This window comes from Gamsiella multidivaricata (assembly GCF_025024155.1).
Source record: "Gamsiella multidivaricata strain RSA 2152 chromosome Unknown BC939scaffold_2, whole genome shotgun sequence".
NCBI lineage: Eukaryota > Fungi > Mortierellomycota > Mortierellomycetes > Mortierellales > Mortierellaceae > Gamsiella > Gamsiella multidivaricata.
Genome location: NW_026251710.1, coordinates 637,038 through 661,020, shown reverse-complemented (window position 1 = coordinate 661,020; position 23,983 = coordinate 637,038). Strand labels below are relative to the sequence as shown.

Sequence of the window (23,983 nt, the reverse complement as noted above, 5' to 3'; positions counted from 1 at the left end):
CCTTTATTTTCGTCCGGGAATGCGATGAGGTAAAATAAGCTTGAGATCAGACTTGACTATGAAAGATGAACGGGGTCTTGATGGTTCCGTTGTGCTCGTAATGCCTGCAATATCGCTCAAGAGTTCGCTCAATACTCTGGGTAATGCCTCATCGCTGTTGTTCCTGTCGCCACTCTTGATCCAAGAAAAGAACTGCTGCTCTATCACCTCCGGCGTCCGTTTTTCTGAGATCAAGAGCTCTGTGCAGGCATAAAGACTAGGAGCGGATGAAAGCTCTGCCGCCGGTGTCGTTGTTTCCGTAGTTGGTGATGAACGCAATGGTGACAGAGGCTCTTTAGAATAGGACCCTGATCGCTCAAGGATTTGTTGGATGAAATAGCCAAAGTCATCCGCGTCCTCCAGATCTTCAAGAAGTTTGTAACAGGTGGTGAGTCCACCTGCGTCGTCCTTCCCATCGCCGATCCTGTGTACATACGGTAGCGTCCATTCCGCAGCTGTTTTGTCGTTGTCTTGATGATGATGATGATAATGATGGTGATGTTCGGATATGGTGACATGGTAGTAGAGGTGTGGAGGGATACATCCGTGGGGCTCAGACACGTCTTCGGGGTAACTACCCCATGGGTGCGGAGTACCTTTGAGGACGAATAACCGTGAGTTCGACTCTTTATCTGATCCTTGGTGATGTTGGATTTGTTGATGGTTGGATTGACCGGAAGTTATGGGGGTTTCGCTATCGGGCCTGAAGACTACCCAGAAGTGCGGCTGTGGATCGTCTGAATCACCATTCCGGTGGTGCTCATGGTTTTGACAGTGATGTTGATGTTGATGCTGGTGATCATTTGCCGTGCTGTCATTCGTTGCGTCATTAGTCCTCTCGGGCGCGAAGGGAGGTGCGTAAAGGATGTAGGCTGTTCCTTCTAGGTAGCGTGCGAATGGCATGGTTAAGAGGGATCAGAGCGCCTTGAAGACAGGGGCGATGTGCAAGTTTGGGGACAAATTGGTGGCAAGACGCGTCGCGAGAAGGAAATAATAATAAAAAAAAATTGGTGGCGAAATATGGCGCGCTCTATTTCGCTGGACGCATTGAAGGGCAGACAGGATCCGCAAATCGACCATAGAGGGAGGGGGCAAGCCTGCAAAAGACTGCTACACCATTTTTTTTAATGGGTTGCCTGTGCCGTTGAAGCCTCGGGACAACAACAGCCCTGTATGCTGTTCATCTTTGAACGAGTGTTTTGCCTATAATGTTGTACCCTTGAACGCGTTCGCTTTGTTTGCTCTTTGTTTCCTTGATGCTTGTGCGACTGATTATGCAAAAAGCGCAAGGGGTCCCAATGCAGACCTATCTGGGTTTTCTCACGTCAACGGGTTATGTGTGTGTATGGAGGAGGTGTGTTTAGATCATTTGCGATCTCAATCCCTCAGTATTAAGTAAGAGAGTGTGGATCATGGGTTGGCTTTCTTTTTTGAAGTCGTGTGATCGCTACACTGAATGTCGTAGGCCCTGGGAGAAGAAACCAGAAACTTTTTTTTAGCGGCAGCAGCAGCCTCCTGGGATTCGAATGCCTTTGCGGAGGAGGGTCTGTGTCTTTGTGTGGGCTGGCTAAAACATGTAGCCAGTTCGCCGCTAAAAAGATGACAGACAGGGCGGGTTAGTTCGCCGTATGTTTTCCTCGTGTTTAAAGACGCTCTTTTATTGTTCGCCAACCTATTTCAACCACCGGCGTGAAAGCTGGAATGCGATAGAAAACAGAAAGAAAACAGATACATGAGAAGAACGGCACCTGTAGTGCTTTTTTCTCAGGCAGTTTCTTCATTCAGGTTCGCATGGTAGGCGAGGTGCAATTGGCATGTTCGGAGATTGCTCGCCTTTTCATAGTCGATGTGATTGACAGCAGCTGAGTTGTTCCTCAGTTCTTATCATCGAAACGTCCACTTGGATTTCTTGCAGCCCGTGTGTCTCCTTTATTTTATTTCCTTGTGCTTGTGCTGGGCAAAATGTCTGTCCTATCAGTCAGACCTGCCAAGTTGCTGGTGTAGACAGCTGTTTCGAGTCCACTACGGGCCCAGAAAAGACGCGGAAGGGTAGAGAGGCGGGAGGCAATAGAAAGAAATTATCGCTCAGGCACATTGGACCAGAGCCATTGGACAATTTGCCTGGTTCCAAATGCTCAGATGCAAGAGAGTCATGGCGGGCCTAGCGCGCGCTTTCATTTCCAAACATGCACCTTGCTCAGCAGGACAAAAGACACTGCAAGTGACTCACGCCCCTCCCATCCCGCCCATAATAATACATTTAGAGGTTTGCTCATCCCGCCATACACCGCACTCACCACTGCCACTACAGCACGCCCTCATTCCTTCATCTCACTCCAAGGCATTCTACATTCCATCACACCCTTCTTCTTTTTCTTCTTTTTCTTCTTTTTCTTCTTTTTCTTCTCTTTTCTTCATCCCTTCCCGAGAATAGCCCTCCCGCCGCCACAGTATCCTCTTCTTGTTTGCGCTCAATTTCGGAAGGACGTCCTCTCAACACAAACTCCGCTGAACACAACCGTAGCATCGCACCATCTTCCCCACACACTTTCCCTCGTACACTTGCATTCTTCCTCTACACTCTTCTTTTTTCATTACTTATTCCTCGTCTGGTTCCTCGACTTGAAAGATCGAGCACAGCGTCCCGACTTTTGATAGCCACTTTCTTATAAAAAGCTCACCTTGACAAGGCCATGGACGGTGTCGACTGCGACTGGTGCCTGGTCTGCGACAAACGCACCTCCAGCGGTGCAACCTACTGCTCTGCAGAGTGTCGCTCCTCAGACCTCATCTCCTCTTCAGCGTCCTCCTCTTCGTCGTCCGCATCATCCTCAAGCTTCAGCATGACAGACCCGAACGGCGCTCTGCTGCCAGCGGCAGCATCCTCGGTCTCGTCTCTTCACGACAACTATCAGATGCCACCCTTCGTTCGCAAGCAGCGGACAAGTATACCCAACATCTATGCCCACTGCACCTCCAACCCGAACCCGCCTGGCTCGCTCTACCTCTCCCCTGGCGGGAACGGATCCTCAGCACTGAGCCATCACCTCCAGCAGCAACAGTCGTCCACGGCACCGCCAGCAATACACCTCAGCAACCCATTGCCCGGTTCAGCAGCTGCACAATACCCGCTGTTCTATGCGACTCTGAACGCACTCCGACCTATCTCGCCCTCTGGTCCGCCGCAGGATCAATAAATAACTTGGATGGTCCCGAGGAACCCCAATCCCCTTTGACATTTCTTTTTTCACGCCAGCACGATCTTCCACACAAACTATCGCAGTGCCTCAGACACACAGCTCCAATAATACATATAACCATTGTCCATAGTCCTTCCATCTTCTATCCATGTTCTCTGCTGCTACTCTTACCGTTTTACGGCATAGGAAAAAGTCCGTTATAAACACACAGCGCGTTCTCTCTCTTTTTTTTTTTTTCTTTTTTTATTTCCTTTCATTTCTGACAACAACAGTTCCTGAACTGTTGGACCCGGGACTCTAACAATAGAGTTTTCTCCAAAAAAATCTCCTTTCGGTCGACTCTCGTTGCTCTCTTTCCTTGCGGAACATGGTCAGCGCGGAGAGCAAGCTCGGTTTACTTGTGGGGGAAAAAAAATGAGAGCACACATTGTAACCCTCGAACCTGATTCGCCCCTCGTTCTGCCTTGGAGAAAGGCGGGATACGGATCAAGCTCCTCTCTCCCATGGTCCGCCGGGGTCACTCTCTCTTACGACAAGCGTGATGCATTTGAGGCCTTTTTTCATTATTGCCAAGGGGAATGCCGCCCACACAAGACTGCTACAGTGATCGACGCGTTGAACAAGAATAAGCCCTGACCAAGCGTCTGACCGCGAACGATTGGTTGACTCGCTGATTACCTTGAAACTCAGCCAATGCCCGCTTGTCTGAGTTCCTCCTTTGCTTCCATCCAGTCTTTTTTCACACCGCGCCGTTCTTTTCTTCTTTTTTTGGCCACTGTACAAATTTCGCTTTTTATTTTCCTCCTGCTATGCACTTTATCCGTTTATTTTTTGTTGTTCATTATGGTCTCCGTACTTGCCCTCATGGCACAAAAAAAAGTCGCGTGTATCGCATGTATTATTTCATTTAAGCTAGAAACCCCATAATAAACTATTCCTCGATGCTGCGTATTATACCCACAGCTTGATGTCTACAACAACAGCGCGTGTTAAAAATACTTGATACCCTAAAAGAAGACCCTTTTTTCCCCTCAGGTATTACTATCGTCGACGAAAGAATATTTAGAATGCACACCATACGCGTTAGAATGCGAAACAGTGGAAGTATTCCGATTTGGATTTACATTGTAAATTAGACCAGCAGACATTCGTAGATCATTGCAGTCATCAGCCAAGACCACAACGCACAGCCGACACTCTCGCGAGGTGGTGGAGGCGGGGTTTACATAGAAAGGCACCTTATAAAGGACCTAGATTTGTATCATTTTTTGTCGCTCTTATTCCTCTCGCTCTCGTTTTACTTCAGTCTTTGTGCACAATCAATCCACTTAGCCTATTCAACGCGCTTCATCTTTCTTATCATTCAATCCCAGGATTTTCTTGAAGAAACATCAGCATGGTTCAATTCTCGCTGCCCTCCCGGGAGGATACTCGGTTCCCTCTGCTCACTCATCATCATCTAATCCTCGTCGCATTCCTTGCGCTCACAACCCCCGTCTTCGTCCAGGCTGTCGTGGGCGCAAACCCTTCGGTCGCGACCACCGAGGAAGCTATGGAGCTCCTCAGGCGTCCAGGAGACAGCCACCACCGAAACTACCATGGCATCATCCGCACTGCGAAGACCGATCTTTGGCGCCAGGAGCTTACGTCCGACGATGGCGCGACCATCAGCGTGCAATCGAACGATCAGAAGAACCAAATGAATGGCGATCTTTACCCCCCCAAGGATACAATCCCGGATGTAAGTCACCCACAGGTCAAGCAGTGGGTGTCCGAAATCGACTGGTCAAAGGTCCCTCAGATTCCTGTCGCAGGAGGACTTCCAGACTCGCCTCATTTTCCGAACTGCCCGCCGGATGATGAGGTCGACAAGCGATCGTGCTGGTGGTCTTGTGACGGGTGTGTTCAGCCCTCGGATGTGGTGACATGTCCTAACCAGAGCGACTGGGGACTGACATATGATGACGGACCAAGCGTGGCGAGTAGGGAGATGATGAAGTACTTGAACTCGAATAAGATCAGCGCGACTTTTTTTATTGTCGGGAGTAGAGTGCTTGAGTACCCTGATATTCTGAGGGAGCAGGTTGCGCAGGGCCATCACATTGCTATGCACAGTATGTTACTATATTATTCACCGGTCTGATACCACGAGCATATTGCTTATTTTCTCGATCTAAAGCCGATTGCTTTCCTCCTTTCTGTATTAGCTTGGTCGCATGCTGGCTTGACTACCTTGACCAACGAGCAAATCGTCGCCGAGGTTCGTTGGTCCGAAAAGATCATCCGTGATGCCACTGGCCTGACGGTGAAGTATATACGCCCTCCCTATGGTAAGTCTCCAACCTTTATCTTCATCTAAACGACGCGCGATTATAGTTATCCATTAACCACTTTTTTTTTTAAATATGTATATTCAATAGGCGATGTCGACAATCGTGTACGCGAAATCTTGCGCCAGATGGGATACGTAACCGTGATTTGGACCCTAGGTTGGGACACCAACGACTGGCGCGTTGCCATGAACCAGATCCAGCCGGACGAGATCATGCAAACCTTCGAGAACGCACTCGACAACCGCGAGCTGATCAGGTCCTCGACTGGTGGTCCCGGTGGTCCCGTAACACTGGAGCACGACTTGACAGACGGCACGATTTACCTTTCGAAGCAGATCATCCCCATGGGCATGAACCGTGGTTTGAGGCCCATGAGTCTGGATAGGTGTTTGAACGATGCTAGCCCTTACCAGAAGGGTTCTTTGACGGATCAGAAGGCCAATGGCGGTGCAGGCAATCATACCAGCCTGGCCACGAAACCAGGGATCACTACGCCGGGCAATGGTGCAGCTGATTACAATGGATCAACGGCGCAGGATACGAAGAACGAACAGGGTCTGTCGATGAGCAAGAGCGAAGCTAAGGCTATGATTCACAATGGCGCTCAGACTATGGGTTATACGGTTATGGGATTGGCCATGGTTGCGTCGTTGATGATGGCCCTGTAATACGCGTCCTATATCAGCTACATTCTATGTACTTTCCACCACTTTTGTAAATAAACTCTCTTTACTTCTAATTAGCACGTTGTAGCATCAAGAATAAACGCTCTGGTTTTCTTTATTGTTATTATTTCACAGTTTTTTGTAATGCTGAAGGACATTGATGAGGTTCGTCTGCAGTTTCTGAGACGCATCTGCGATCTCGGACTGACGCTGCGAAAGCTCCGTCAGTTCATCTAAACATGTCTTCTATCGAATACACAACAAGCAGCGAAGAGTGTTAAAAATAAAATAAAAACAAAAGAATAAAGAATAGGCACTTTCCTTTTTCCTTGATTTGATGTGCTCTATTCATTTCCTACCACTTGATCCAACTCCCTGGTCGATCCCAAGGATTCGTCTCTCCAGGCCATGGCATCCAGGTTCTGCTGCATCCTTGGGATTTCCTCCTGGATCCTTTGGAAGAGTCCTACGAAATCCTTGTGGTACGCGTGGTCCATCAGGATATAGTCACCAACGCGTGGTTGGCTTAGTTTGTGGACGAGTTGGGCGCGATTTTTTTGCAGGAGCGCGAGTTGATTGATGAATTCGTTCAGATATTGTATCCGGTCATCTAAGGAAAAAAAAAAAAAAGGGCGTTATTTTTACGTAGAGCAAAGCAATTATGGAGCGCGCCTTGTTCACATCATCGTAAAGAGCAGAGCCAGGTGTCCTTTTACCAAAGCTAGGGACGTCAATATCACCGCCGAGCCGTAACTTGTGCACCGTCCGCAATTGTCTCTCTATCTAGGGTATTCATAGCCTGTCAACAATAGAGAAAAAGAAGAAAAGCGTAGTGTCATCACAAATCATGGTGACTTGCTGTGTATACCTCTGCAAGCTGTTCTTGAATGGCCTCAGTATCGAATATCAACTGTGCGGTAGTGATGGATTTCGGCCGCAAAGTTGGTGGCACCAACGTGTGGTGTTCAGGCTGTGATGAAGAGAGGTTGAACTCGGACGCCAGGGCAAGAATCGAGTCGAATGACGCTAGCTGTGAGGCCAGGTCATTTCTCGATGTCAGTGATGTGGCCGCTTTGTTGTTGTCCATGAACGATTCTTGATGTTGAAATCAGGTGTCATTGGAAGGGCAGGACTTCAGAAGTTCCTGAATTCGAGGGCTTTATTATTTATGAGAGGAGAATTATAGATGGCAACTAGAGGCAGGACATATACGCTACGTGTCATGTAGTCCTAGTGCCTTATTACTCCGTTTCTTGCGTTTTGCTGACATCCCGTTGCTTGCGGTATAACTCACTGACGAACTTTCGATGCTGGCCACCGTCTGTCAAGTCGCGGTATTTGTCCTTCAGCATGATCTGAGTCCGGTGCTTGAGGATGTCTCCATACGCTTGATCGTGGGCCTTCAGCTTGGCCCACTTGATGGTCCTCTTCTTATTCTTGGCCTCTCCCTCCTTATAAAGAAATTGAGGCACCAGTTCCTGTAGCCGCTCCTCTTCTGCGTGTGACCAATGTCGGGTCTTCTTCCGGACGTGTATGTCTGTTGAGCCAGTCGGGGTTGCAGTAGGTGCTGCTGCTGCATCGGTTCCCGTAGAAGCCTCGTCCGTAATGCGCTGTTTATTTACCGAGTCGGACACCTCAGATGGTTCTATGGAATCATCGATGAGGTCATGCTCGATATTCTCTGACACTGGTGCTGGTAGATCATCACCCAGGTCGAAGTCGGAGTCCGAAGCTGCTTCTCCTGACCTAGCTCTCTTTACATTGTCCTTAGCCGCCCGGTCTAATGACGGTCGTTTCCTTGTCAAGGTAACGGGGGTCTCTTTGTCCGCGTCCTTTGTCGTATCGTTCGATGATGCCTTTGATGGCGTTGTGGTGGCATTTCTGATTGTTTCTTTTGTCATATTGCTTGGTGATGAGTTCGAGCGTGTGGTGACGACCTCCTTATCTGCAGTTCTAGTTGTCCGATCCGACGATGGCTTTGATGATGTAGTCGTCTCTTTACGTGAATCCTTTGCCGCCCGGCTCAATGGGGTTCGGGACGATGGGGTGTGCGCCTGCGCTTTATCCATCTTTCTACCACTGGCTTTTCCTGAATTTGCTGTATCCTGCTCGGAGGCCTCCTGAGCGATGTCCTTTTGAGCGACATTCTTATGATTGACATCCTTCTGACCGACTTCCTTTTGGTTAATATCTTTCTGAACAACATCCTTCTGGGCGACATCCGTCCCATCCTTCTCCCCTTCATCTTGTGGATCTTCCAATGGAAGCCAAGGAGCGTGATTGTGTTCGCCTTGGTCGCCGTCCAACTGGTTTTTATATAGTGCCGCGATGTCCTTTTCCCGGGCTTCCTGTTGCTCTCGCGCAAGCTCCTTATTCGCGATCGGCGCCAATGGCTTCATCTTCAAATGAATCTGTTCCTTAATCTGTTTGAGAGTGTCGCCGAACAGGTCCAGGCGCTGCTTTTCATCGTTGGCCACACGAGTCGCGAGCTCAAACATTGGGGTCTACACAGAAGGACCCACACAAGCATACAAAATACGGGTTAGTTCTCAAAATGATCACACGCAGTTGACGGACGACGTGGTAATTAAAAATTAAAAGTAGTTTTGAACTCCATACCAAGTTCATCTTTGTTAGCTTCGTGATTTCTGGGATGTTCTTCGTATTGCATGCAGCCTCGATGCTCCTCTGAGACACCTTTCTGGAAGAGGATAGACTTTGCCTCACTTGTAAAGCTAGGATCTATAGAACAAACAAATCGGGGTAGAGACGGGAAAGATTTTTCGATCAGCGGTTTTATTCCAACGGTTGATATGCAATGTATGATGGCAAGCGATCATCACACCTACAATGGCAACGAGTTGAATGAATATCGCTTTCTGAGGCGCGTTCTTGGGATCGACCAACGGTTCCTTCCCGATGAGGAATAGCTCGATAAAGCCCTCAAACGCCCGCTTGCAGCGTTTCAGGTCTAAAGTTGGGGTAAAGACTTCATGGGCGAATGTCGCGAGATCGAGACGCACCACGAAACCGTTCTCCAGACCGTATTCGATAATATGGTGCTTCTCAACAAAGTAAAAATCATGATCCAACGCCTGTTGCTTTCCTCCTGTAAAGGAACACACGCATATAGGACGTAGGAATAAGTTGCACGCCATCTTTTTTCAGCATAATTAAAATTGAACGATTGATACATTTGAACGTATAAAACGTACGACAGAGTCGAGTCCACTGCAACTCCAGGTCCTTTGCCTCGATGCGTGTCTGTCGCAGAGGGTGGGTCATCTTGATGAACGATTGCAGGTATACAAAGGTCCTTGCTTCCAAAGCGTCCAGCAAATCCCGCTGCTCTGACAGGTCGATATCCATGTTTGGTGTAGCTGAGCGTGCCTGGGTGTACAGGTTACGCCGTCTGGTTATCGACGATAGTGGACACTTTATGCTCGGCTGGGGTGAGTGTTGCCGTGGGAGGGACAGTTTTGAGCGACTTTTCAAGGGGAGACACTAAGCCACCTCCCTGCGGTTCAATTGAACTCGTTTGTGGGGGGTTGAACAATCCGATCGTCTCGTCCACTCTTTTGACCGCCTCGCATCGCATCACCATCAAAGGCACCGTATCGCGTCATGGAGCCGCTCTCGGCAGGAACAGCTGCTGCCCAACCTGCAGCATCAACGCCCGCATCCTCATCTACGACTTCGGCCTCTGCAGCCGCTAGCCGAAAGAGATCCAGTACCAGTCGACACCCACTCGACTCCCCTACCCATAGCATGAGTCACCCTTACCAACAACACCACTCTGCCATCCCTGCGCTCTCAAATATCGACCCTGCACTAGAAGGCGTCGTCAAGCATTTCGTACGCTCGGAGAAGTATGCTCGCAAGATAAAATACATCGTTCGAGCGACCTCAGTTCCAGGGCGGCAAAGTGAGTAGCACAGGGACAATTAGGATGTTTCGGCGGTTGATGTCTTCCAGGAACCGTTTTATTGACCGGTTGCCTGCATCTCAATGGGATTGACCTTTAGACTACAAATTCGCCCCGGCTACATCGTTGACGCAGCAGGAGACGAAAATATGGCGACAAAATCTGATGCAGGATGAAGTCGCCTCCAACAACCCGTTCTGGACAGCTCGTTGGATGAGGGTCTTTGGGATCAGTCCGAAATTGGATGACAGCTTGCTCAAAGTGCCATGGGTCAAGTGCGAAAGGTAACTTATTCGGGTACTACATACGGGATCTGTAACGGGATCGGACGGGTGCTCCTCACAATCGGCTTCCTGATCATGACCACCGCTTTATACCTCTTGATAGACCTGGTTCAAATGAAGGCGATCCCAAATCTGCTACACCCTTGCATCGAAAGGAAACGTATTTGGATCTACGGGATGAACAGAATAGGAATTGGGCGATGGACAGGTAATTATGTCCCAATGGGGATGAAAACTGGATTGCTTCATATTCAGGTATTGTACCTCTGGGATGGCTTACTAACGGTTTGTATTTCTTATTGTGAATATGCTAGTTTTGCTACAGGAATTGACCACGCTCAGAAAGGCCAGCTGGATAATGCGATCAAGGCGTACAGCCAGGCAATTCAGATCGATTCAAAGTGCTTAGAGGCCTATATCGCTAGAGGATGCACGTAAGTTTAGACTGCATGCTCTGATTAAAAGCGGACTACAAGGATTGCTTGAATTGAATGAAGCATTTCTATCTCACAATGGCTCTTAATGGTTTACTGAGCTAGATTTGCTAATATGAGGAAGTGGAGGAATGCTGTCATGGACTTTCGTGCTGCATTGGCGCTGGACCCGTCAAATATCTCGGCACGCCAGTATCTGGAAACGACCATGGCGCAGGAAGAAGATCATCGTCTCAATGTAAGATGAACGGACAAGGCTTTGAAGGAAGAGTGGGTTCGCAATAGGTTACATTTTCGGCTGTTAATAATTTTCATTTACACTTGATAGCCAATCATGGAACCCAGGATGTCGAATGATGTGTCCGCACTCACGAATCCGACATCAATTAATGGCAACGCTAATTTGGACAACATTAACGAGATCGTTCTTGATACGGAGGGCATTGAGAACGTGGAAGGCGCCAATAAAGGAAACACTGAGCGGAAAAAGAAGAAGAAAAAGAACAAGAACAAACGTCGAAATCGACCCAGAGATGACTTGGATCATTACGATGGTAGTGAGCGCGCTCGAGACATTGTACGGGACCGAAATAGGGCACGAGATCGGAGTCGAGGCAGGAGCAGGGACAGAAGTCGAGATAGAAGCAGGGATAGGAGCAGGGATAGGAGCAGGGACAGAAGTCGCGATAGGAGCAGAGACAGGAGTCGAGACAAGAGTAGGGACAGAAGCAGAGACCGAGCGCGTGACCGAGATAACGACCGGTACTCTAGGAGGACGTCCCGTCGAGGCGGATCACGATCACGGTCTCCTCTTTCGCGATCGAGGTCGAGGTCGCCGACACGTTCACGGCGACGATCTAGATCCAAAAGCCCAGCAACACGTCGCTCTAGACAACGAACACCATCCCGACAGGGTAACAGTAGGAAGAGATCCAAATCTCCGCTTCGTTCTCGCTCACGTTCTCGCTCTCGCAGTCATTCGCCAGCAAAGAGACAGGCCCGAGGAGAAACTCCGCATCAGTCGGAAAAGCGCTCGCTTGATGTCGAGAACCCCAAGAGTAAGAAGGACAGCAAGGACCAAGAGAATAGCAAGGACCACGAGAATAGCAAGGACATCAAGGATGCTAATGGGGATGTGGAGATGGCAATCGAACGCAAGAAGGATGACGCTATCTCTGGAAGGATAGACGGAGACCATTCCAGGAGTGAACGTCATTCGAAAGAGGAACACCACGAGGCAACGAAACTATCGAAGGAGCATTCGGCTGAAGAGGGGAAAAAGATCGACAAGCCTGCAGTTGATGCAGCAGCGGACACCAGTGCGAAAGACAAAGCCAAGGATGATGATAAGTTGCGCTCGCCAGTCGAAAATTCCAGGCTATCCAGGGATCGGGATACATATTATGGCCGGGGTCGACGCAGGGACCGTTCGGCAAGTCCATCGAAGAACAAGGCAGATGACTCGACCAGCCATCAGAGCCCTTCAAGAAGCCAAAGCCGTATCAGAGACACCCATGGCAGGAAGCTCAGTCGATCGAGCAGTCAGCGCCCGCATGATAACAACACCAGGGCCCGTAGCCGTTCGAATGATCGTGACAGAAGTGGGAACGCTCGCCGAGAACGCAGCCAGTCGCATAGCAGGACTAGAAGCGACCATCGCGCTGGACGGAGTCGATCTGATAGTCGCACCCGGTCTGGTCAACAGAAGGACGGAAAGGATCATGCCAGCTCAGGTGCACACGGACGATCCAACAATCGAAGCCAGGCGAATGCAGACAGGGATCGGGATCGCAGTCCTTCCAACAGTCGCATTGGACGAGGCGGAAACAGAGCACGATCACGGAGCAGATCACCGTCCAAGCGGAACCGCGACAAGAATGACAGCAGTAATAATGCTCGGGGCGGTGGGTCTGACTCTAAAGGCCAACAGGGACGAAAGAGAACGACTTCAAAATCACCTGCTCGAGCTAGCGGCGGCGGCGGCGGCGGCGGAGGAGGAGGAGGAGGAGGAGGAGGCGGAGGAGGAGGGAGGGGAAGAAGATCAGGCGGCGGCAACAAGCTGTCTGGGGCCAATACGATTGAAGTTTCGAAAGACTTTATGGAGCAGCGCAAGAGGATGCGTATGAGAAAGGGCAGTCAATCCAGATCACGCTCTCGTTAATGGATAGTTATTTCTTCATACCGAGTACATTAAAACGTTAACATACACGACAGTGGTAGGAGGTGTGTTTATGCGCTCTGGCGACTTTTATTATTGTGGAACGAATGATGCTACTGTACAAGTTGTTTAGTTGTTCGATATGAGGATGTGTATTGTTGTCATATTTGTTATGGTTTCTCCCATGGTGAAGGCGTCGAGAATCGCTCGTCGAGGAACTGCTTGAACACCTGACGAACGGCGCTTTCGACCCTAGGGCTGTCACCCACGTTGTCATTGATGCAGAAGAATGCTTCCGAAGCCTTGTTGGTTAGGATCTTGTTCAGATCCCTCTGTGATGTATAAGGCTCCTGGAGTTGGATAAACGAGTATGTCGAGGTCGCGATCACGTAGTTGTACTTTGACAGGTCAGAGCTCACAGTTTTGTAGGCATCCGAGGTCCTGTCTAGAGGCATGATCTCCCCTGCCAGCCCTGGCTCAGTCGCTGTCTGGCGAAGCATGTGGAGCAGACAGTCGCCGCAGTGGAATTCTGAGAACGCCAGGCGCTCAAAGATTTTTGCGGATGTGATGTTGTCAATTTCAGGTATTGTGCTGTCCAAGAAGAGTGGGCTAAGACAAAATTTGACATCCAAATGGCAGTTCCTGAGTCCGACCTCCTCGTACGGCAGATAGGGCGTTGACTGCCAGTTGTTGGGGCTCGATGTTGTGTTGGCATACTTTAGCATAAAGGGGTATCCATCCTGTCCTGACAAGCGGTAGATAGATGGGCTCGGGGACGAGAAGCCCAGTTGCCGGAGACGAGCATCACTGTTCTGGGTGTAACTGGAAAAATTTCTGGAATATGGCGAAGGTGGGTAGTGCTGAAGAAGGTCTTGCTCGGCCTTGTTCCATTTCTCAACGCGCTCGATGAACTGCTGGCGCTCGCTCCAGTCGAGGACACCATCTTGGTTCGCATCCAGTCGATAAAACCAGAACGAGCTCAGTTGGGACTCACGCAAGCGCTCCATTACGTAATGGGCCATGAAGAACGACACATGCACATCCATGGCCTGTCCCTCTCCTCGGAAGCGATGTGAGCTAGTTTCGGCAAACTCCTCAGGCCACATATCTTGCATCTCTTGTAGGATTGGTGTGCTGAGCACATGAGGAACATGGGCAAGATAGGAGCGATGGCGGGGGCCAAATTGCCTGGAGAGGAGATAGTTGGAGTACTGGAGCGAGTTCCATTCGCCAAAGACGATCGAGTTTGCTGGAAAGTCAAGGAGGGTCGGTGGCACGAGCAAGGTTGGCTCCATGTGGAAGACGAACCCGTAGAGGGGAGTCCAGACGGTGGCAGCGGTCGTGGGAGTGCCCAGAAAGACATCGTCGTTCAGGTACATGAACTACAGCATGATGTAAGCATAAGAGGAGACGAAACGGTAAGAAAACGGACAATGCACATTCCGCTTAGCCTTGTTTGTTATTTGTGAAGCACATGCATGTGCTGCGTGCAGTTAGGCCCATCCTCCGCGGATGAACTTCACTTAAGAAACCATAATTAGACCTCAAGTGAGGAACTATAAAAATCAAAATGCTCCTTTTTTTGTCAGATGGACAAAAAAAAACCATACACGGGTAAAAAGAGGACGGGCTAGAGCACACGATATAAAAAGCAATACAACAGCACAGGTACACACTTACAACGTCCGTGAGGTTAGGAATATGATGGATCTGACTCTCGATCGACAAACTGCTGAACGATGGCAGCACAGATACGTTCCCGAAGATCGCACGATGCGGCACTAGTTGAATCACCTCCTTGGACGTGTCCATGTCGAGCCACGACGGCACTTGGACCTCATCCGACTCGCCATCCACGGTAGTCGTTAGAATATGGATCTTCTTAAACATGTCTTTTGCATACTCGGCCACCGACCGTACAGAGTACTTGAGTTCGTCCATATCCCTGAACCGGTTCGCAGTCTGGTCCTTGGTAGTTCCTGTTCCGCGGATGACGCTGCCCCCTCCAACACCCATTCCTCGGCCCGCGCCTGCACGGTACATTTGAAAGAGAGGTGAGATGTCCTGATAGTGTTCTTTCAACGCCTGGAGTTTTGGATCGGAGCCATTAACCCAAGTGTAGACGATATCGATTGTTAGGTCTGCGCCTACTGCTTCGTTTAAAGAGGGATCGAGCCACTGGTATCGAAGCCATTCGTCCATCCAATCCGGTGCCGATGAAAAGAAATGCTGTGGTGGACGGGTCATCGAGCTGGTTTCCCGCCTCTCCACAGGTAGCTCCGGGTCCAGGACTGATGGTAGAAAGAGCCATGAGAAGTTCATATATACAAGGAGGTTGAGAGTGATGAAGAGGACTAGCAGGGCGAGGGCCAGTGTTTTGGTACTGTGTTTGCATTGCCGTCGAAAGAGATGTTGGATTGACTGGCGGAGCGAAAAAGTATTATTGGGGGTCATCTTTGGGTAGAGTGGGAGACTGAGAAGGGAGAGGAGGGAGTAGATCAAAGGAGCAGTGAAAATCAATTCATGAATAGGCTGAGGATCGAATGGCGGCAAGAAGTAGACGCTGAAAATAAGCTACGAATGGCGGGGGGAGGATGTGTGAAGAGAAAAAGAAGAAGAAGGTAAAGAAAAAGAAAGGACACACGAGTAGCAGGGGTCCGAGGAATAAGGAATAAGGAAGAAGTTTCATCAGAGGGGCAGCAGCTTCCGTTTTTGGGTTGTGAGCTGCTTGCTTTTATAGCTTTGTGCTTTATTTATTCACGAGAGCACAGACAGGCCGTGATGAGGGTGCAGATGGCGCGGTGAATTCTCTTGGCTTTATTGCGCACGCTACTCTGCAGTCTACACATTGTTACTCCATGTTGGTGTTGGTGTTGGTGTTGTTGTTTTGTCTCTGCAACGGATGAATTCATGATGCCTCTTTCTAGATTGTCAACTCGGTACAGCCCATATTTGAGACCCATAAAATAAAAATAAAGCAAATACGCTGCCGTACCAGGGATAAACGCTGAAACAGGCGGCTAAAATGTCGAAATGGCTGCTGGCAACAATGGCTGTCCAGACTCAGGGTCTACCCTCCTTCATAAGGTTCGGCTTGCAGAACACTTAAATCGATCGAATGTACCGGAGAAATTCTAGGACAAAAGAGCAGTGGAGTATATGTACATTTCACAAGATAACCATGAACAGGATAATTCCTTTGATGTTAATTCATACTTCCTTGATCAAAGGAGCGATGTTTATCCTCAACGAACATGGCACAAAAAATCAAGTTTGTAATATGCCGTATACCCGTCAGGGTCCTCGTGTCGCGTAATCCCTTGTTCATCTTGGCGGTGGGTGACTTTTTTTTTTTGGTGTTTGTTTCAACGAAATGATCAATATCACGCTTGCCATCGTCTTTGACATGTCCCAGAGCACTGATAGCTGGATAGCTGGATAGCTGGATAGCTGGATAAACTGTATTGGTCCAACTGGACGGTTGGAATATCATTTTATTCGTTCAGCATTGGAAATGAAATTTCGTACGTGCTTCGTACGCGATTGGATGGAGTCGTCACGATGCTGTCCCTGACCAAAGGGGGGGGGGGCGCGAGTCAAGACGATGTGTGAAGAGAAGAAAGAGTGATCGCTGAACACCGCAAGTACACAAAGAAAGCCGACAATACACAGCAACAACGGACAGTGCTGAAGAAGCATCAAAGACAGGATGGGTGGTAACGACCGGTGGATCGCCTGCTTGGCGTGGCTAATCTTTGCCTTCATCAGCATCTCATCTCAAGTCTTCATCTTCTGGCCCTGGCTCTTTGGGCCGTTGCCAACCTCTGCACCCTCTTTGAATTCAATTGAGTCTCTGGACTCTATAACCAATGCCATGGACTATGACATGAAAAACAGTGGTGAAGGACTCGCTCTCGGATACCTGTCAACCATGTGGAGTAACCTCAATGTCCAGGCACTACTGTACTTAGTCCCGTTCAACTTTTCACTGGTCATGCTTTGTTGGAACTATTATCTGGCCATGGTGACCGACCCAGGTTCGCCTCCGCTGAATTGGGTAAGAGCACATCATCATCAAAGGAAAAAAGAGCTGTTGCCCGCCGAAACTCGTCTGATCTATGCCCATTACTCCATCTCAACTCTACTGCTGTCTGATTCTCTGCTCATAGAACCCACCAATGGATGGATCGGGTGTCGAGTACAAGCGGACAACTCATACTCCACGTTACTGCCGCACTTGCGATACATACAAACCCGCGCGGACGCATCATTGCAGGACGTGCAAGAGGTGCATTCTCAAGATGGATCATCATTGTCCTTGGATCCGGAATTGCGTTGGATATTTCAACTACGGCCATTTTGTGCGATTCATTATCTGGACTACGATCTCAACTTTCATGTGCGCCGCCCTTATTATTCTTCGGTGCTTGGAAGCATATGAGAACGAGCAACTAGGCATCGTATGTGCCTACAATATGGTTGGTCTTTGGATATGAGACTTTATTTATTTTTTATGCTAATGCACTGCCTGTCTGCATGAACTTCAACTAAAATAGAATCGTCAAAGTGCGCCAACACAAGAGCAGATTCTCCTTATCATTGTGGATCTATGTCTCGATGGCACGGTCCTATTCGGCATCAGTATCCTGGCAACATACCACATCTGGTGCATCTCCAGCAATACAACAACGATTGAAAGTTGGGAAAAGGATCGTGTGCTTACTATGATCCGGCGCGGCAAGATCAGAGATGTAAGTCGCCACTATGTCGTTAAATTTAATTGATGTACCTTAGTATCGCACTAATGCATTCCTGTGCTGCATATCTACTCTATATTAGGTGAAATGCCCATACCACCGAGGTGTTCTTGCAAATTTTCAAGAAGTACTAGGGAAGAATCCGCTACTGTGGCTCTGGCCACAGCCAATGCTCGGAGACGGGTTGTACTTTAAGGTCCGACGGGACAACCCTAGCGATCTGCGGGATCCATCGCTTTCGGAGGAGGAGGACGGAATGTCATCGTCATCTTCGCGTTCGCCACATTCGATGCTGTGGGCGCGCCCCTATGATGGTTCTAATAATCCACGAGATGATGAAATGGTTTGACCGTAGTCTCCTAGAAGGATTTATGAGTATGAACGTGCGCGTCTAGAACCGCAAAACCGCAAGATATACCCTTTACCCTCTATTTTATTTATTACAATAAAATATCACTGATCGTCTTGAATAACAATTATAACAACCATCGCAGGCTCATGGGAACCAGTTTAAATAGTACCTATGCTAGGTCGGTTGTCTACTGTGATCTTATGTGATCCATCGGCAAAAGTCTACGTTCGTTTATTTAGGCCTATCTTGACAGGATTTCTATGCCCTCCATGATGTCAAACTCTCACTCTCTCGGTCTGCTGCCAGCACTGAAGCGCCATACGCGCAATAATGTTGGTAATGTCCTCTTGAAAAATATTCTCCGGTCATAGTCTTAGGCCAAGGACCGCGGAGACCGATGCGTTGATGTCCAGATCATGATATACGTACTGCACTCAAAAGAATTCATTGCAAAAGTACCTATTTGTTGGTAGGAGCCTTATTCAAGACGTCTCCTCAGAATTGTATCGAGGACGAGGTCCTTGGGTGGATCGGCTTGGGGCTCACTGACTTTGACTTGAGATGATACATGAAGACGTGGAAGTGTTTCTACACCGCGCCACCTCTGTACGCTTCAACAGTACTTTGAAAACCGCGTCCAATACACGTTGTAGTTAACTTTCCCAGCACTCAGGTAATTCTCGTTTTCAGTAACATTCACTAACAAACACCTCTTATTTACCCATAGCTAAATACAAAGGCAACCCTAGCCACAATTAGAAAACGTCGCAAGTGAAAGGGCTTTTCCCATGAGCCTGATGACAATGATTATGCGACCGACTTCAGTGCCAGGATGGATGAAGGGTTTAGATGCGGCGAAAAGTGTTATCATCACTTACGCTCTGGAGATTGTCCAGGAATGGACCATAAAAACAAGGATTGGATCCCCAAATACGCAATTCTTCCTAGTCTCCACGCAGACATTGATGCACACATAATTCCTGTGCAATTTCATACTCATGACCGCTGCAGTAAGCTACAGAGTCCCTCTTTCAAAACCCATTACTCCAGTAATGCCAAATCGGCGCCAGTTTCTATACTACGGTCATCATTAGGAAAGTCGTGTGTTGGTTTGAACAGTACTGAAACGAGTCTCAGACGATTAATGCAATGATTCGATTTCTATGCTGCGAGCGAGTTTCATCAGCGCTTCCGAGTATGGGTTCCCGAAGAAGCTCAGGAGGGAGAGAAATACAAGAAAACGCTACTCGGGGCCAGGGATACTCCGCAGATCCTTGAGCGCAAAGCGACAAAAGAATTGTCAATAAATGCATGTAAACCTTAGTACGCCATGGTGCCTGAGTGCTGAATGTGTCCCCAACTCCATCCCCATACTCCTCCTCGACTCCACTATACCAAATACTGAACCTATAAATATTAACGCCAAGGCGACGACATCGAAGGCGACCAAGGACCCAGTGACAAAGCCCAAAGCCAACGTGAAGCCTCCACCGAAAACCACCACAACCACCACAATAACAACAGTTACAACATCGGTCAAACCTCCTGCGAAGAAACGCCCAGCAACTAAATCCAAGATGAAAAATACCGTGACAACTTCCATGGCTGGAGAAGCTGCCAGTAAGAAGCAACGTAAAGGTATTCCGTTAGGTTTAAAGGCGGAGTTTATCAAGGATGTGCTTGCCGCACGACAACGGGATCCAAAACGTTCAGCAGCCTCCGTCGGGAGATGAGAAAAATACAGCTTTGGACCTAGGGAAGCCACTCGCACGTTCCATGAAGCAGAAGACATTCTTCATAAGGTTGCCCTAAGAATGCAATGAAGATAACAAAGATTACCCATGGAGGAGTAATTTTCCTTCAATTTCAGATCGAGATTATCAAAAGTGTTTATGCCTATCATTTACCGTTACTGCAATGCCGGTAGGTTATGTGTACCTTACTAAAATCTTATATAGAGGTCCTTGTGAACGACAGCCGATTAAGGGAAATAGCCGTGCAGGCATATTTAGATGACCTTTTTGGACCCATCCATGGCGCCAGAGCCGATCGAATTCTCTGGTGGTTGGTTCACGGACTTCAAGAGAAACAATGCCATTCGCATGAAGTCAGGACATGGCGAGGAAGGCGACGTGGATATGGTCGGGAACGGTCCTAAGTTCAAGGCAATTGCGGCGCTACTTTCAATTACAAACCGGCAGATATTTACAACTGTGATGAAATCGGCCTGTATCTCAAGAGCTTGTCGAACAGGGCTTTGTCAAATGGTGTGATCCATACCCGAAAGCTTGATAAAGCCTCCAGGGTATCCATCCTGCTGTGCTGCAACGCTGATGGATCGGATAAACGTATGTCATTTGTGATGTGTAAGGCGTGCAAACTTAAGCGTACCTCCAAATGCAGCACTGACAAGCCAGTAGAATTTAACACAACCCTTTCGTTGTGTTTTTTGGCCTCGTTTTAGCTAAATGCCGTCCTAGAGGCCTGGATAAGGATACAGAGGCACAACTGAAAACCCATTACAGTGATAAAGGATACATGAACCGTATCCTATCCGACAGATAGCTTGAGGGACTCGATGCTGCTATGGAGGGGCGACATATTGTTTTGGTGATCGACAACGCACCAGGACACGGCAATGCCGACGACCTTGCTCTCAAGAATATTGATATCATTCGACTACCACCAAAAGCGACCTCAGATTCTCAGCCTTTGGATGCAGGGATCATTCGCTCATTCAAAGTGAAATATAGTCGGGATATGATTCATGTTGTATCCAAATGGCGATCAGAGGCTGAACCTGGCAAGCCAATCCCTGACAATCTACTGTGGCCACGCCTTAGTTCTGCTTGGGACGCTACTATTTTGCCCACATTCTTACTATACCTCCAGAAATGAAGGATCTCTTACGAACGGCCGACAATCTCGACAACGACGACAAAGAGGTGAAATAGTTCAAGTAAGAGATAATGGAATTGTACCCTGATCGTGCAGAAGCCATCAAGAAACAGAAAGACTTTGCTGTGCTCGCGTACCTAAAGTGGTGTATGGGCAAAGGCCCTACATGTGACCTCATGGACGACATCAAGACTGTCTCGACTGACGAGAAATTCAAAACGTTCTTTCTACCTCCCGGGAGTGTACGACTAGTCGGCGAGGACGACAAGGATGAAGACGATGACTTCTCCGACACGGATTATTCTTTTACCGCTAAGCAATGAGGCTGTCACGAGCAGAACTCCCCAACGAGTCATGAAACGTCGGTCTGGCACACATGAGACGGAGCTGCCGCCAAACGTGAGCTCATCGCAAGAATCAAGCGTTTATGAAGAGCCGTACGGGCTAGTGATGCAGGGTCTGAAGGACGCTATGAACTTGTATCGCTCCATGATTTCTCATAGGAGACATGTATTAGCATCCGGTGTCCCCACGCAACCGCTTAGTCGCAGTGTTGTCAAAGCCGTGAGAAATGGGGCTTGATCTACTGGACGACATGATGGCACTTGAAGAGGAACTAGAAGGGGAGATATCATTGAGGTGACATATATTTATTGATAAAAAATTCGGATGAAGACCGATTTTCGGTCTCTATCCGAATGTGGACTGTGTCATAGCTCATCTGCAGCCCACTCTTGCACATGCCCGAGGCCGCAATTGGCCATGATACCCAAAGTGGCTCCCAAGCCCTCACTCCATCCGGGCACTGGTTCCTCGAGAGCGCCAGCGACGCCAGGCGGGCGTACAGTGATGATCGGCAAGCTCATTGGCTGGTATCGACTCTGGATCAAGTGCTCCACCAGTGACTTTGTAAACGAGTACGTGGTCGGGTTGGTCTTGAGAACGATCGTGCGCTTGAACAAATTGATCTCGTCGTCCGACATTTGGTTCATCGCGTGAAAGATCTTCTTGGGACCCCAAACGGAAATGAATGAATCTACTCCTTGATGTGCACGTTCTTGATGTGTGCGTTCACATATGAGGCGCAAACATGGACAAATACCTTCAGATTATGCATCCGCGTAACCGCCTCGAAGGGCTGTAAGGACCTATGGGTATTCAGATAAGCAGAAATAAGTATTTCACCGACGAAGCGTGACAACACTCGCGGTCGGAATGGGCAATGGAAGGATACGATAACTGTCAAACTTGGAGTAACTCTTTCTGCTTACCGAAAGAACAATTCGCAGGGAGCCCTCGAAGTTCACAGATGCAGCACAGTTCACCAAGAATGTCGTATCATGAATCATCTCGTGATCCTTGTCCGAGATTTCTTGTCTCTCCTGAACAATGTTTCCTTGAATAGGCATGACCCTGTTTATCACCTGCTGTCGGAATTGCTCTTCGTTCGGGATCTGGAATCGCAGCGTCTCACAAATGTGGTTTCCAAATATCTCTTCTTCGATCCGAGTGCTTAGCGGCGACTTGGCCGAGGATCGCATCAACAGGTAGATTCTTTACAAAGCTTTGTCCTATTGGCTGAATGGCTGATCGCGTGGCTGATCACTGAATGAACTCTACAACTTTTTCGAGTAAAGTCTTGTCGATGAGCCCGGTACCACCGGTGATAAAGAATGCATTGTTGTATGCGTAAAAATCGAGGGCTTGAAGGAGATCACTTGAGTGGTGGACAGAAATATTGAGGATGAGTTTGGAGTGGAGAATGCCGATCGGGCACCTGTGGCTCGTTATATAGCTGTGAGCTTTGCAGACCGATGGTAGATGCAAGCCTCTGTTCTACCGACAGATCGCATGAAGATCTTTTATCTTGTTTCCTGCGTGGATTGCATCCAAGGGGGTAGAGGCCACGCATAGGCTCATGTGTGCCGTTTCTTTTCAGCGTATTGTCTAACACTTTCGTGATAGGCAACAGCATTCACTAAAATCTGCATTCGTCTAGCGCAGTGCGAAGATGCTGAGCAGAGACATCTTCGCACGACAATCTTAAATGTACATTAGACTTGCTCGTTCGTGGATTTGGGGCTGCTTGTGTCAAAGTAGCAATCTCATTATATGTCTCTCCACGCGTCTAGACTAGGCCAATCACGGAAAAGAGAGACGTTGTAAAAAGGAATCCATAAAAATCAAAGCCGTGCTCAAGAAACGCGATGTAGGCAGTTCGAAAACGCGTCCGATCTATGCTCAACATTAGCATTGCATCGCGACCAAATGTTTCACAACTATGCCGTTGCAAAATGAGCGAGAAAGTGTGTGTGTGGCGTCTGTGGAACATTCACAGCACGGATGTACGGTAGACTTCTGTTCACTGGGTCCTCGACGCCGGAAATGCGCTCTACAGCCCTGTCGAGGTCGAATCAGAAGGTATCCCTGTATGCGGATGTCGATCTCTCGCGAACTGCACACCCGGCACGCATAAAAAAACAACAAGCAAAAGGCAATTGTTTTTGATATTCTTCATTCTTTATTTCAATATAATTTTTTTTTCTGTTTAACTTGGTTCATAAAAAAAAAAGGCGAAGAGATTTCGCACGTCTCTTATGATCGTACCCTGCCTCGAAAACAGGGCGACAACGGCAACACCCACCCTCTTCTGAGAGGAGCAGCTGCAAGAGCATGGTGCGCAAGGGATAGTAAGTCCCTCGCTTTTTTACTTTCTTCGGGATTTTTCCCATACAACTGCGCATTGATATCGCGCAGCCGATTGAATAGACCCCGGTGTATGTGTGTGTGTGTGTTTGAGGGGAGTCAGGGGAAGATGTAGGCAACAGCAAACATAAAATTCATCATATAGATCGTAGGCAAATCCAGTGTACATTTCAGTCTTTAATAAGCAGCAAACCATGGGAGGCACAATAAAAGATACTTGCTATAAGTGGGC

General features: G+C 48.5%; 10 protein-coding genes across 10 annotated transcripts; 5 read left to right on the top strand and 5 right to left on the bottom strand.

Moving 5' to 3' along the window:
* Positions 1-3: 3 nt before the first annotated feature.
* BC939DRAFT_498474 (uncharacterized protein) lies at positions 4-942 on the bottom strand (the record flags this gene model as incomplete). The annotated part of the gene is made up of 1 exon (XM_051559821.1): positions 4-942. The coding sequence occupies one exon, from the start codon at positions 940-942 to the stop codon at positions 4-6; it is 939 nt and encodes a 312-aa protein (XP_051417537.1).
* Positions 943-2,732: 1,790 nt separating this feature from the next.
* On the top strand, positions 2,733-3,236 carry BC939DRAFT_498473 (uncharacterized protein; the record flags this gene model as incomplete). Its single annotated transcript, XM_051559820.1, has 1 exon — positions 2,733-3,236. The coding sequence occupies one exon, from the start codon at positions 2,733-2,735 to the stop codon at positions 3,234-3,236; it is 504 nt and encodes a 167-aa protein (XP_051417536.1).
* A 1,702-nt stretch (positions 3,237-4,938) lies between these two features.
* On the top strand, positions 4,939-6,240 carry BC939DRAFT_391465 (uncharacterized protein; the record flags this gene model as incomplete). The annotated part of the gene is made up of 3 exons (XM_051551962.1): positions 4,939-5,353; positions 5,447-5,569; positions 5,660-6,240. 3 exons carry the CDS (start codon positions 4,939-4,941, stop codon positions 6,238-6,240), a joined length of 1,119 nt encoding a protein of 372 aa, XP_051417535.1.
* Positions 6,241-6,348: 108 nt separating this feature from the next.
* BC939DRAFT_435367 (uncharacterized protein) lies at positions 6,349-7,385 on the bottom strand. The gene is made up of 4 exons (XM_051553485.1): positions 7,106-7,385; positions 6,954-7,020; positions 6,597-6,847; positions 6,349-6,483 (listed from the first exon to the last, which is right to left on the bottom strand). The coding sequence occupies exons 1-4, from the start codon at positions 7,322-7,324 to the stop codon at positions 6,367-6,369; spliced, it is 654 nt and encodes a 217-aa protein (XP_051417534.1). The 5' UTR covers positions 7,325-7,385; the 3' UTR covers positions 6,349-6,366.
* On the bottom strand, positions 7,244-9,099 carry BC939DRAFT_102756 (uncharacterized protein). The gene is made up of 3 exons (XM_051549847.1): positions 9,083-9,099; positions 8,857-8,979; positions 7,244-8,741 (listed from the first exon to the last, which is right to left on the bottom strand). The coding sequence occupies exons 2-3, from the start codon at positions 8,863-8,865 to the stop codon at positions 7,479-7,481; spliced, it is 1,272 nt and encodes a 423-aa protein (XP_051417533.1). The 5' UTR covers positions 8,866-8,979; positions 9,083-9,099; the 3' UTR covers positions 7,244-7,478.
* Positions 9,100-9,886: 787 nt separating this feature from the next.
* On the top strand, positions 9,887-12,867 carry BC939DRAFT_405606 (uncharacterized protein; the record flags this gene model as incomplete). The annotated part of the gene is made up of 6 exons (XM_051552830.1): positions 9,887-10,162; positions 10,263-10,446; positions 10,550-10,654; positions 10,761-10,880; positions 10,986-11,118; positions 11,209-12,867. Coding segments are annotated over exons 1-6 (2,358 nt in total), but the record flags the coding sequence as incomplete, so codon positions are not given.
* A 237-nt stretch (positions 12,868-13,104) lies between these two features.
* Positions 13,105-15,749, bottom strand: BC939DRAFT_435361 (uncharacterized protein). Its single transcript, XM_051553484.1, has 2 exons — positions 14,719-15,749; positions 13,105-14,420 (listed from the first exon to the last, which is right to left on the bottom strand). The coding sequence occupies exons 1-2, from the start codon at positions 15,490-15,492 to the stop codon at positions 13,209-13,211; spliced, it is 1,986 nt and encodes a 661-aa protein (XP_051417531.1). The 5' UTR covers positions 15,493-15,749; the 3' UTR covers positions 13,105-13,208.
* Positions 15,750-16,416: 667 nt separating this feature from the next.
* BC939DRAFT_435360 (DHHC palmitoyltransferase-domain-containing protein) lies at positions 16,417-18,269 on the top strand. The gene is made up of 4 exons (XM_051553483.1): positions 16,417-17,095; positions 17,208-17,498; positions 17,595-17,789; positions 17,878-18,269. The coding sequence occupies exons 1-4, from the start codon at positions 16,748-16,750 to the stop codon at positions 18,142-18,144; spliced, it is 1,101 nt and encodes a 366-aa protein (XP_051417530.1). The 5' UTR covers positions 16,417-16,747; the 3' UTR covers positions 18,145-18,269.
* A 2,320-nt stretch (positions 18,270-20,589) lies between these two features.
* On the top strand, positions 20,590-21,691 carry BC939DRAFT_102617 (uncharacterized protein). The gene is made up of 2 exons (XM_051549846.1): positions 20,590-21,106; positions 21,298-21,691. Exons 1-2 carry the CDS (start codon positions 20,915-20,917, stop codon positions 21,625-21,627), a joined length of 522 nt encoding a protein of 173 aa, XP_051417529.1. The 5' UTR covers positions 20,590-20,914; the 3' UTR covers positions 21,628-21,691.
* Positions 21,692-21,755: 64 nt separating this feature from the next.
* BC939DRAFT_498466 (uncharacterized protein) lies at positions 21,756-22,586 on the bottom strand (the record flags this gene model as incomplete). Its single annotated transcript, XM_051559819.1, has 3 exons — positions 21,756-22,052; positions 22,148-22,183; positions 22,317-22,586. The coding sequence occupies 3 exons, from the start codon at positions 22,584-22,586 to the stop codon at positions 21,756-21,758; spliced, it is 603 nt and encodes a 200-aa protein (XP_051417528.1).
* Between the last annotated feature and the right edge of the window lie 1,397 nt (positions 22,587-23,983).

Excerpts from the sequence above, each read along its gene's own strand:
- BC939DRAFT_435367 (XM_051553485.1), bottom strand. The coding sequence starts at position 7,324 with ATGGACAACAACAAAGCGGCCACATCACTGACATCGAGAAATGACCTG. Across the intron at positions 6,848-6,953 it reads TATTGACGTCCCTAGCTTTG|ATGACCGGATACAATATCTG; the intron begins GTAAAAGGACAC and ends TTTTTTCCTTAG. Across the intron at positions 6,484-6,596 it reads CCAGGGAGTTGGATCAAGTG|AAGACATGTTTAGATGAACT; the intron begins GTAGGAAATGAA and ends TGTATTCGATAG.
- BC939DRAFT_435360 (XM_051553483.1), top strand. The coding sequence starts at position 16,748 with ATGGGTGGTAACGACCGGTGGATCGCCTGCTTGGCGTGGCTAATCTTT. Across the intron at positions 17,096-17,207 it reads GTTCGCCTCCGCTGAATTGG|AACCCACCAATGGATGGATC; the intron begins GTAAGAGCACAT and ends CTCTGCTCATAG. Across the intron at positions 17,499-17,594 it reads AGAACGAGCAACTAGGCATC|AATCGTCAAAGTGCGCCAAC; the intron begins GTATGTGCCTAC and ends CAACTAAAATAG.
- BC939DRAFT_102617 (XM_051549846.1), top strand. The coding sequence starts at position 20,915 with ATGTTGTATCCAAATGGCGATCAGAGGCTGAACCTGGCAAGCCAATCC. Across the intron at positions 21,107-21,297 it reads AAAGAGGTGAAATAGTTCAA|TCGGCGAGGACGACAAGGAT; the intron begins GTAAGAGATAAT and ends GTGTACGACTAG.
- BC939DRAFT_435361 (XM_051553484.1), bottom strand. The coding sequence starts at position 15,492 with ATGACCCCCAATAATACTTTTTCGCTCCGCCAGTCAATCCAACATCTC. Across the intron at positions 14,421-14,718 it reads TTCCTAACCTCACGGACGTT|TTCATGTACCTGAACGACGA; the intron begins GTAAGTGTGTAC and ends ATCATGCTGTAG.